At 44.4% G+C, this 12070-nt stretch overlaps 1 protein-coding gene across 3 annotated transcripts in view; it reads left to right on the top strand.

The window, feature by feature from the left end:
- Positions 1 to 12070, top strand: part of PRKAG2 (protein kinase AMP-activated non-catalytic subunit gamma 2) — a 328707-nt gene that overhangs the window by 309018 nt on the left and 7619 nt on the right. For all 3 annotated transcript variants that reach the window (XM_019530337.1, XM_019530343.1, XM_019530349.1), the window contains 4 exons: positions 739 to 865; positions 3283 to 3448; positions 3855 to 3892; positions 9108 to 9254. In XM_019530337.1, coding sequence (XP_019385882.1) covers positions 739 to 865; positions 3283 to 3448; positions 3855 to 3892; positions 9108 to 9254 — 478 coding nt within the window. The remainder of the gene's footprint in view (positions 1 to 738; positions 866 to 3282; positions 3449 to 3854; positions 3893 to 9107; positions 9255 to 12070) is intronic.

Genomic DNA, 12070 nt, shown 5'->3' with positions numbered 1-12070 from the left:
GTGCACACGCTGCACTGTGCACCCTGCTGACCCACCCCCTGGGACTGAAGCAGGAATCAAAAGCTGAAGCAAGGAGAGAGCCTACAGACCACAGCTGCAGCAGCAGCCAGAGCAATAGCAGGAGGGGTGCGAGGTAGGAGCCTGGAGGCCATACATGAATCCCTCGTGGTCTGTGTGAGGCCTGTAAGCTGCCAGTTGGATAGCTCTGGCTAGCACCATAAGAGGCAAATCCAGGAGCTATTTGGCACTTGTCTGAAGGGGGCACAGGTTGAAACTTAATTGTTTTCACCCTGCAATACGATCCTTTCAACTCAGGACTGAAGAACATCTAGCGCAAGAGAATTGGATACTTTGCATTGCCACTGTCTGTGTCTTTCTGTTTGAAGGACTTCTACGTGAACGCTTTTGAGCAAAATAGTCACTTCAAGTAAAAATGTAAATTGAAGAAATTGTGCACTCCTTCCTGTTGCAGAAGGCTGGTTACTGATTCTTTACTGATATCAAAGGTTCTCTGATCTGTGTGCGTACATCTTCATGTATGTGGTTTTTTCTTAAGCAGGCGTGAAATTTGGTAGCTTTTCACTCTGCAAGTTATGTAATTTCTCCAATATTTTGTTCTAATGTTAGTGTAAACAGTTATTGACCCCATGCATTCTTTGTAGTCCCATTTCATTTTCAAAGTACCTGCTTTGAATTTCACAGTCAGAATTCATTAATGGATTTAATGTTTTTCCTCAGCCTTTTTGATGCTGTATATTCATTGATCAAAAACAAAATCCACAGATTGCCAGTTATTGACCCTGTCAGCGGGAATGCACTTTATATACTTACCCATAAAAGAATCCTCAAGTTCCTCCAGCTTTTTGTAAGTAATCTAAAAAACTCCTTTGATTAACTGATATTAAATAGAAATCTTTTAACATTCATAGTATAAGCCCTTGGCTTGGAAACTTGCTGATAGACTCTTTGACTTGACTTTGACTCTTTTCCTTCAGAAAGTCTGGGCATCTCTTTCCTGACAGCATAAAAGGGTATGCTCCTGCCTTTGAGTATGAGGGAGCTGGCATAGATCATGGCTTCTCTCCTCTCTCCAGTTACAGTTCTGCAGAAAAGTAACTTGTTCAACTCGCTGCTTTCCTCAACTGCTCACTCTCCCCAGCAGAGAGACTTGGATCATGCAGAGCAGAGATGGTTCTTGTCACTCCTGAGCAGCTCCTCTAGTGTGGTCTCAGCAACAAGCTCTGGTGACAGATCAGACCAGGAAATGAGAATTTGAAGTAAACATACAGCCCAAAATAATATTCTTTAACCTTTCTTTTCCTGTTTTCTGTCTCTGCATTCAGTGGACTGAGAAGGAAAAGACACCATTTAGTACCAAATGCATATTGACACATTACCACAAAAGATTAAATAAATTTTTGGGGAAGAGGATTGAAAATTCACATTGTAATCTTAGTTTTGACCTGCTTAAATTCAGATGGGGCTCAGACACATGACACCTTTGCTGCAATGCAGTTAGCTTAAATAAGGAGTAGAGGTGCACCAGTCAGAGGAATATATGCACTTACTTTCTTGAATCTAGTGCGATTAGCCCAAGAAAAGTTAGGAGTAAAACTATGCTGAGCATAGATTATAACGGTGTCAATTGTGCCTATGCTTCCGTTTGCTAAAGGCAAACAGAGTTGTACCTGTTTCCCTGCTAACTAGAGGTGAGAAACTGCAATAGGGCCTGCTGTTGGTAACTGCCCTGTGGAGTTTGTTGTCTGTCCACCTCCACTCCTGAAGTAATTTTACGCCCACATAGAAAACTGGTATAAATTGCACTGTGTTGAAGTCTGTTGTGTCCAGAAATGTCTTAGACCTGAGTCTTTCAGCTAATTACCAGGAATCCAGGCTTTCCGTTTGCCATGGAAAAACATGGATTTTCTCCTTTAAAAGAGAAAAACTCAGGAAACCTCCCCTTTTCAGGCTGGCACAGTTCCATCCTGCAAGGTGCTGCTTGGTGCTGGGGGGAGAAGGATATAGGGGGTGCCACATGCATGTGTGCGTGCATACATGCATATGGCAGCCAGTCAGTAGTGGAAAAGCAGCTCCCGCAGCTGTCTCCAGGTAAGTTGGGTGGGAAGGGGCAAACAGAAGTGTCAGGGGGGCGCTCACAGGCAATGTGGGGGAGCATGTGCCCCCCCATCCAGATTTCTGCACCTACAGCCAGGCCAAACCAGCTCTGGGCAGAAGCAGTTTCCACAGCCCAGCAGGTGGGACCCACCATGGGAGGGGGCACTGTGTGCTGCCATGGCTGCCAAGGTGAGGCATGGTGGCAGCGTGAAAGTGTGCTCTTACTGATGCCAGGTGGGCAGGGGATGCCTCACCTTGGTGGCATGGGACTCCCCCTGTGCTGGGTCCCACCTGCTGAGCCATGGAAGTAGCTCCTGCCCACAGCTGATCCGGCCAGGCTGTAGCCCGCACCTCACTGTGTTCACAGAAATCTGGGGGTGGTATGCCCCCTTTCCGCCCTCCCAGGCTGTCCTGTGTCCCCCTGCCCCCATGACGCATCACCTGTGTTCCTGCCCCCTATCCCCACTTACCCACCCTCTTCCTCTTTGGAGGGCTGGGAGTAGGGGCAGCAGGCTCGGGATGAGGGGCACCAGCAGGGCTGGGGCACTGCGGACGGGGATTGAGGCTGTAGGACAGGAGTGAAGGGCTGTGGCTTGGGCGGGGGGCACCAGCATGGACAGGGGCATGGAACCAGCATATCAGGGCTGCTCAGCACCCCAAAGCAGTGTGAGGGGGACAGCTGTAACTGGACCCATGTCCTTGTGAGTGAAGAGGGCAGGTGGAGCTCTGATTTCTCATAATAAAACAAAAATCAAATGCCAAAATACATAGGTATTTAAAATGTATTTTATTATAGTGATTGAGGTACTGATAGGCTTCCGAGTTGCTTTCAAATTGTAAATGTATCAATAAAACATTGTGCTCAGCTGATACCTATATAGATAGTAGTGTTTCATTTTAATGGCGGAAAAACATGAATTTTTGGGGAGGGGGGTGTGGGGATGCCCTTTCAGACGGAGAAAACCAGGATCCCTATAACTACTAATCTGCTACATTGTTCTGAAACCCCTGTGGTACTTACGTGAACTCTGTAGGTAAAGCAGTGAAGACTGACCACTCCTCATGTGAATTTCAGTCATGCCTTCTGGTTCCAGTGCATCTATCCTGAAAGAAAGAAAGAAAAAAAAGAAAGAAAGCACAAACATGTGTTCATTTCATCTGTCCTAGGTGTCAGAGATGCCAAAGCCTGCTTTTATGAAGAAGAACCTGGATGAACTGGGGATAGGAACTTACCACAACATTGCCTTCATACATCCAGACACTCCTATCATTAAAGCCTTGAATATATTTGTAGACAGAAGGATATCAGCGTTACCTGTTGTGGATGAGTCAGGTGTGTGTTAAGCAGTACGTGAGCATAAAAGCTGGTGGGGGGAAGGTGGAGAGGGATAGATCATTTCATTTGTATTTAGTTATTTTGTACAGTTACCCCTGTGGAGAGAAGTGCTAAAATTGCCTCTTTTCTGCCCTGCCACTTAAATCCCTACTAGGTCATCAAGTAATTAAAAGGGGAAGAATGGGATGAAAGGTTCAGGTTGCAGACCTAGATACTTCCTGTTCAGTTAGTTTCTTTTGAAGTGTGTTGTAGCACAAAAAGGGTTTGTTTGTTGTCAGGGGCAGTATTTTCTGTTTTGATATGTCTGTTTTGTTTCCTTGTAATTGGAAGATACTAAAACTAGGATGCAGGAACATAATTTTTGTTTTTGAAAGGCCTTACTAACGTATGTTTTCATTTTTAGGAAAAGTTGTAGATATTTATTCCAAATTTGATGTAATAGTAAGTATCTTCTTAAATTCCATAAAATATTTTATATGCAGTGTGGTGTGTCTTTTTAACAATTTCTTTCAGACTTCTGTTTCAACTGTTATTCCTTCCTTAACCTTTTAATTCTTTCTAATGAAGTGAAGAAAATGCCATTCAGTTGACTTTGCAATGTTCAGTTGACCATAGTAATAATTTTTATCCAGGGGTAGCTGGTGGTCAAGGCATTTCTAAGACTCAAAAAAATTGTGCCAACACAAGGAAGTTTAGGCTTTTTTTAATACTTCCTCTTAACTGTGCCTTTTCCACAACCCGGCCTTATCAATGGTGAAGGACTTCCTCTTGCAGGTTGGGCATATCATTTTAATTGTATTTTCAGTCATTGAAACAAATTAGCTGCCATAGTTGCATGCACCAGTGTACTAAACCTGCCCTCATTGCAGTTCTGTCTGAGTCTAGCTCAGACCAGTATTTTGTCATGCCATCCTTCAGTACAGCCTAGCCAGCATGCCTAGTGAGCAAACCTTCTACGCAGTTGGGATCTCCCAGAAAAAGTCTGAATTTCTCTATTCATCTCTTCTCCACATACCTGCTCCTTCCTGAGGACTTCTGGGGGCTGCCTTGTTCTGCGAAGAGATAAGAGTTTCAGTAGCTTGTACACCAGCCTGCCGGTGTTAGTGGAACATCCAAATGCCTGCAATTTTGCTTTAGAAAATCTCACTACTAAGGGAGAAGAGTACAGAAATACTTTAAAAGTTCCTGTAACAACTATAATCTGCAGAATTTGTCTGCGTGCAGTGTTCTTGAGAATGAGGGTTCCCAAGCCGCAGGGTTTCTGCCTATTCCTTCAGGACTCCTGTTCCTCCTGTCTCTGTTTTTATGGAGAGCATTGCCCTGTTCTTTCTTGGTGACCCTAAGCAGTAACTTGCTGTTGTAGAAGACGGTTGTAACCTCCAAGGAGGTGAAATCTCCAGCCCTAAATCCAGTTTATGACTTGGGCTACGTCTATAACTATCTCCCTGTTGAGACCAGGACCACTACCGAGAAAGCAGTCCTGCCCACATTGAGCAGCATAGCTATCTCGGAGAGGTCCTAATGCCACTCTGAGGTGGGAGACCAGACTAGGAGGCAGTCTTTCCCCTACTACATCTTTGGCAGTTGCTTCAGGGCAAGAACATCCATCTCATTTCTCACGCCTTTCATCACGGGCGTTGGAAAGAAAGAAGCTTGAATCCAAATGATTCCTTGAAGACAGAATTTAAAAGAACTCTAAGCAATAATTTGTAATAAAAAGTAGAAATCTGGACAGTATGGCTGCCAGAATCCTTTTAATTTCCAAGGAAGGTAGGCCTGCTCACTAGAAATTAACATGGCTAGAACCAAAACAACTTCAAGGCCAAAAGGCTTATTTTTCTGCTGCCAGCTAGTAACATGCAAGTAAATTAGGCTGCCTTTTGATCTTCTTCCCCTGGGTGGTTGTCTCTTTCATCTACGCTAATTTGCAAATTAGACCATCAAGAATTTAAACATGCTTTGTTCTAAACAATAGCGTCCCTAAACAAATTAAACAAATAAATAAGCATAATCTTCCTTTTAGGAGAAGGTACACGATTGCTTTTCCCTTTAACTTTCAAAAGTCTTAAAGTAAGCCACATATCTTGGCTTTGCTTCCCTATGCTCATAAAAGTGGCCATCTGCAAATCTTGGGTAAACTGGAAGCTTAAATTAGTACTTTCTAAAGGCTCTTTCAGTCACTCTGATCCTCCTGTTCCATGTTTTCTACAGCCTGGCATGCCGAAGGTCTGAGCTGTCGGTGTGCACACAGGAGGTAGAAGGCCTCATAGTTAAACTGGGGAATTGCAGCCTTGACAACCTCCTGGTCCAGTGGCTTGGGAACTGGCTCCGTGGTCAGTCCCAGGGAGTGATAGTTGATGGAACCATGTCAACATGGTGCATGATGACCAGTGGCATCTCCCAGGGCTCCGTACTTGGACAAGTACTCTTTAACATACTTATAAACTATCTGGATTCTGGTATCAGAAGTGGACTGGCTAAATTTGCTGCTGACACCAAACTATGGGGAAGTGTGGTCACACTAGAGAATAGGCTGGCAATTCAGGCTGCCCTGGATGGGCACTCAAGGTGGACGGATCAAAACCTGATGGCATTCAACACAGAAATGCAAGGTGCTCCACCTCGGGCAAGGGGTGGGGAGAAATCCACATCTCACTTATAGGCTTGGCACCATGACCGAAAGGGACTTGGGGGTCATGACTGACCATAAGATGAACATGAGCCACCAATGTGATTCCACACCTGGCAAAGCAAACAAATCCCTAGCTTGCATCTACCAGTGCATCTCAAGGAAGTCCCAGGAAGTCATCCTCCCCCTGTACTCGGCCTTAGTGAGACTGCAGCTGGAGTACTGCATCCAGTTCTGGGCTCCACACTTTAGCAAAGATGTGGAGAAGCTTGAGAGAGTCCAGAGGAGAGGCATGTGCCTGATCAGAGAACAAGACTTATGAGGAGAGACTGAGAGGCAGGGGGCTCTTCAGCCTGGAGAAGCAAAGGCCCAGGTGTGACATTGTGGCAGCCTATAAGGATGTAAGGGGTGTGCATCAGGAACTGGGAGAACGTCTGTTCACCAGGGCACCCCTAGGGAAGACAAGGTCTAATGGTCACAAACTTTGGGAAGGCTGTTTTAGGCTGGACATAAGGACAGACTTCTTTACTGTCTGAGTCTCCAGAGTCTGGAATAGACTCCCCTCAGAAGTGGTGCGCACCTACTTTGGACACCTTTAAGATGCACTTGGATGCTTATCTTGCTGGGACCATTTGACCCCAGTTGACTTCCTGCCTCTTGGGCAGGGGGCTGGACCCGATGATCTTGTGAGGTCCCTTCCAGCCCTAATGTCTGTGAAATCTGTATTACTAAAAAAAAAGTCCTTGCTGGTTGCACATTTCCTGAACCATGATGGCTAAAACAAGCCTCTAACCCTACTTCATCACAGAGCCTCCTGACAGCTGCCACTCAGGAGGCACCTAGCATCATTCTACAAACTCTCCAGAAATCTGCCTAATCTTCGAAAGAAAAGCTCAGCTTTGTCTCTCATAACAATTCCTTTAGCTAGGAAGCAATTTAGGATGGCTAAAAATTTAAAAAAACAAAATTTTTCTTTTTGAGAAAACGAACACATGGACTAGATCCTTGCTCAGTAGCCAGGGCCAAAACCTAATTGTACTTGAATGAAAACACTGGACCAGACAATGAAAGAAGTCTGTCTTCCTTCTCCTGTTATGCTGTTTAAACATGTTTGACTTTCTTCAGTACCTAAAATAAATAGCTCAGAGCATGCCACCTTCATAACTGCCACCACTCCATCAGCATATGTTCTGTAAAGTGGCTCCACCAAAATCTTGGGTTGAAAAGCCTGGAGATATGAAGCGTTGCCACTTGAGACTTGCATCTCATTCACAACTCACTAAAAAACTGATTGCACTTGGGCTCTTGTGTGCCCCCAAAGAACTAAACTAGGTCACACATTTTAAAATGCACAAAGTAATTGAATGTGCAATCACATGTTGCACAAGAGTGCAGTAACTACTTCATTCCATGGGTTGCATATTTAGGACTAGAGGATAAACAGGACCTTACAGATCCTCAAATCCAGTCCCTGATACGAGCCAATCACATTACATAATTCTATTCCTAAACTGACCTTAAAAGTGAATTAAGTTGTTTTCTCATACTTCTTTTTTTTGGGAAGCTGTTCCAGGACTTTGCTCCTTGGTTGATTATACACTGCCTTCTAATTTACAGCCCAAATTTATTCCTAGCCAGTTTATACTTTTTACGTTTTTGTGCCATAACTGCTTCCCCATAGTGATTTGCAGAGTAATCATATCCCATCTCAATCTCAGTTTTGTAGATTAAATCAAGCCAAGCTCTTTTGAGCTGTTCTCCTAAGATAAGTTTTCTTTTTCTGATTATCTTTATCTTGGTAGGCCATCTCTGCTCCTGCCCCCATCTGAATTCATATTTCTTGAACCTGAGTATACACAGTAGAGTATCCAGATGAGGTCTCACCAGTACCTTGTCAGTACTTCCCTGTCTCTATTGGAAGAATCTTGCGTAATACATCCCAGTGTCTCCTTTTTGTGTGCCCCCATCACATAATCATCCTCTGATCGTCTGAATACAACCAGGTCTTTCTTCTCCTCCGTTGTGCCCAGTTGATGAGCTCTTAGTTAAGTTCTTGTTATTAATCACCACTGTTTGATGTGGGAAATTGTTATTATAATTTTTCACCCCATTTCTTTCTTTTTGAAGACTTCAGTATCATCCCTTTCTTTCTTATCAAGTTCAGTCCTTCTCTTTATTGCTGATATGTCCCTGTCTGTGTCACCAACACATTCCAACTAATGGAAGAAGAAAAAAGTAGTATCTTCTTTCCTATACCTTTTCTCATAGGAGAGGATATTAGCATTTCTGTGCAAATTCTGTGTATATCAAAATACTCTTGATTTTAACATGAAGACTGTAGATGCTATACCTTTCAATTATTTTAACCCTCTCACTTGCAGTAGTGCTAATGAACTATTATAGTTCAACTGATGAATATGAACTATTGAATTTCTCATAGTTGCAATTTCTGTTTTGGAAATGTATCTTCTGGTGTCCTTGATTGCAGTGCCAAAACAGGCCAGCAGAGGGGGTCTGAGCACAGGTAGAGCAAAAGATGGTAATTAATGCTTTCATTGGGAATGTCCAGACCAGCTGGGGGTCATCTGTTGGAAGAAATAATTGTGGTTAAGGAAACAGTATTTCTCTTTATTACTAAGGTCTCATAAATCTCTGGAATTTGAACTGATTTATAAATTTTGCACTTATTGTGCAAGAGCGGGAGGAATTGCTTTGAGTCCTTCAAGTCCAAGATCTGTTAGCAAAATGAGTAATTTGTCAGTGGCTGGGTGCATACCACAATCCAGGATTAATTTTTGTCAAGTCTATCATGATGCATTTAACTGAACTGCAGACTTGGCTTTCCTTATGCACTGAAGGATCGCTGATATGCTTAGCTTAGCCAAGGTGTTTACTATGTGAAGTGAAAATGCTCAGTCTGCAATATAACACTGGACTGATATTTGCATGCATAGGTCAGTGCCAAAATATTCACCCACTTGTCTGTTATAAAGACTGCAGCTGATTTCTCTGCATGTTATTTTTCAGAATCTTGCTGCTGAAAAAACCTATAATAACTTAGATATCACAGTGACGCAAGCCCTGCAGCACCGTTCTCAGTATTTTGAAGGTGTTGTGAAGTGCAGTATGCTGGAAACACTGGAGACCATTGTGGATAGAATAGTGAAGGCTGAGGTGAGAGTGCTTTTGTATTCACTTTAATTTTTAAAGCAGTATGATAACAGGGGTACCAAATGTGTGCTTTGACTTTAAAGTAGTACAAAGTAATTTTGCTGATACTCCATGGGTAAAGTTTCTCACAATCTTCATGTGTAAATACTGAAGTTTGGGTTACTGCAGTTATGAAGAATCTGCAGGGAGTCTTGGTGAAATCTCTGGTTTCATTTGGGGCTTACAGGGGGGTAAGGGAATTGCAAGGGTTTTTTTTATTGTTTCCATTTCCACTTAGCCTTATTCCTGTGCCTTACACCTTAGGTCCACCTCTTGATGGAAGAGTTATTCAAAATGAAAGTTAAAAGAAATGCTGCCTTCTAAACCTATGTAAGAGCAAATGGAAGATTCCTGAAACTGCATTGTATCTAACCCTTTGCAGATGACCACCACAACATACATACATACATACATACATACATACATACATAAGCTTCTGAGGATTTCTTGTTTAGTTTTAATAATGAATTATCAACATTGTGCTTGAAGGACAGAGCCTTCCATTGCCACATGTCACCCTTGTTCTGTTATCTGGTCTTGCTACTCATGCTGATGAGCTTGCAGAAGCTGGCAGTGTTTCTTCAGGGACAGTGCAATCAGGCCTTCTTTTGCTATGTTTTTCCACAGTAACCTCTGGATGGATTGAAACCAGAAGCAAGGGAGTCCTGTGTGAACACTGGGAAATTTGCATTGCTATAAGATAGCATGGGAGGGACTGCAAGAGCTAGAGACAGGAAGGACTAGAAATTGAGGTGAGGCTGGCTGAGACGACAGCTAGTGACCATGTTGAGTTCTAGGCCTTAGCGCAGGCTCGGGAGAGTTGTTGGCATGTCGGAGCAATTCCAAAATCTCAGAGCTTGCTGGTAAACTGAGGCACTGGGTGGATGAAGAAAAAATGGGATGGAACTTCATTTGCATCTTTAAAATGTACTCTTCTAGAACAGCTTACCAGATGAATGTGCTACCTTGTCATAGACAACTACTTAAGCTGCCAGTTTCTTCAGAGCTAAGTCATTTTATTTCTCAAACAGTGTAAGCTTTCACTGAACCGCAGAGTCATTGCTGCATTCATATCAGTGCAGCAGTACACATCTCTGAGAACTGTTTCAACTTAGGAAGATAGATCATTTGAGTACCTTTAAAGAAAAAAAGTGTTGCAACTTTTTAAGGACAACAAAAAGTCTTTTTCAAGTACATTGGGAGCAAGAAGTGGGCACCAGGCAATGTAGGGCCCCTGCAAGTTGCAAACCGTAATCTTGTGGCTATGCCAGACAAGAAAGATGATATTTTTTAATAGTTTCTTTGCCTCTGTTTTCTTGAACAGGGACTGGGACATCCCACCTACCAGAGGTAGGGACAATCTTGGGGAAAGCTCTGTCAGGCCTTCAGTCAGCGCAGATGTAGTTGGGGATCTTCTGGAATGGCTAGACATTTTTAAATCTGCAGGTCCAGATGCCCTCCACCCAAGTATGAGTATTTGTGGTCATCTAGCCAGGTGCTGGGGGATTGGAAACTGGCTAATGTGGTCCCAATTTTCAAGAAAGGGAGGAGGGAGGACCCAGGTAACTATAGACCTGTGAGCCTCACCTCGCTGCTTGGGAAGATCTTGGAGAGACTCATCAAGGAGCACATGTGTGGGGGGCCAGCAGGGGAGATCATGCTCAGGGGCAATCAGCATGGGTTCATCAGAGGTAGGTCCTGCCTGACCAACCTGGTTGCCTTTTATGACCAAGTGGCTAATCCTTGGATGATGGTGTCGCCGTGGATGTAGTCTTTCTAGACTTCAAGAAGGCCTTTGACACTATCTCTCTTCCCATCCTCATCAATAAATTAAGCGACTGTGGCATTGATGCCTGCACAGTTGGATGGGTAAAAAATTGGCTGATGGGGCGCACCCAGAGAGTAGTGGTGGACGGGTTGTACTCAACCTGGCGAGATGTGAGCAGTGGGGTCCCCCAGGGCTTGGTCCTTGGGCCCGCACTGTTTAACATCTCCATTGGCAACTTAGACAAGGGGGTAGAAAGCACGCTGTCCAAGTTTGCTGACGACACTAAGACGTGGGGCGAGGCGGACGCACTTGAAGGGAGAGAGAGAGGCTGCAAATAGATTTAGACAGACTACAAAAGTGGGCAGATGAGACTAGGATGGGGTTCAAAGTAGACAAATGCAGGGTGCTGCACCTTGGGAGAAGGAATCCACAGCATACGTACAGGCTGGGGAGTTCCCCTCTTTAAAGCACAGAGGCGGAAAGGGATCTTGGAGTCATTATTGGCTCCGAGATGAACATGAGCCGCCAATACCAGGCCACAGCCAGCAAGGCCAGCCGTACCTTGTCATGCATCCAAAGGTGCATCTCAAGCCGGTCCAGGGAGGTGATAGTCCCCTTCTATGCAACTTTGGTCAGGCCACAGTTGGAGTACTGCGTCCAGTACTGGGCACCGCACTTCAGAAAGGATTTGGCCAGCCTGGAGAGGGTTCAGCGAAGGGCCACCCGCTTGGTGACAGGGCAGCGGGACAGACCCTGTGAGGAGAGACTGATGGGATTCGTTAAAAGACTGATGAGACTTGTTAAGGATTACCTTGAGGGCTTAGATGTGTCCAAATCGGCAGGCCTGGATGACCTTCATCCGCAGGTGCTGAGGGAATTGGCTGGTGTCATTGCGGAGCCATTGGCACGGCTGTTCGAGGACTCCTGGTGCTCGGGCCAAGTCCCTGAGGACTGGAAAAGGGCCAGTATGGTCCCTATTTTCAAGAAGGGGAGGAAGGAAGAGCCTGGCAAC

Source organism: Crocodylus porosus, unplaced genomic scaffold (assembly GCF_001723895.1).
Source record: "Crocodylus porosus isolate Cpor-Errol unplaced genomic scaffold, CroPor_comp1, whole genome shotgun sequence".
NCBI classification, from domain to species: domain Eukaryota; kingdom Metazoa; phylum Chordata; order Crocodylia; family Crocodylidae; genus Crocodylus; species Crocodylus porosus.
The sequence above is the reverse complement of the archived record's forward strand: the minus strand, read 5'-3'. Positions and strand labels throughout refer to the sequence as shown.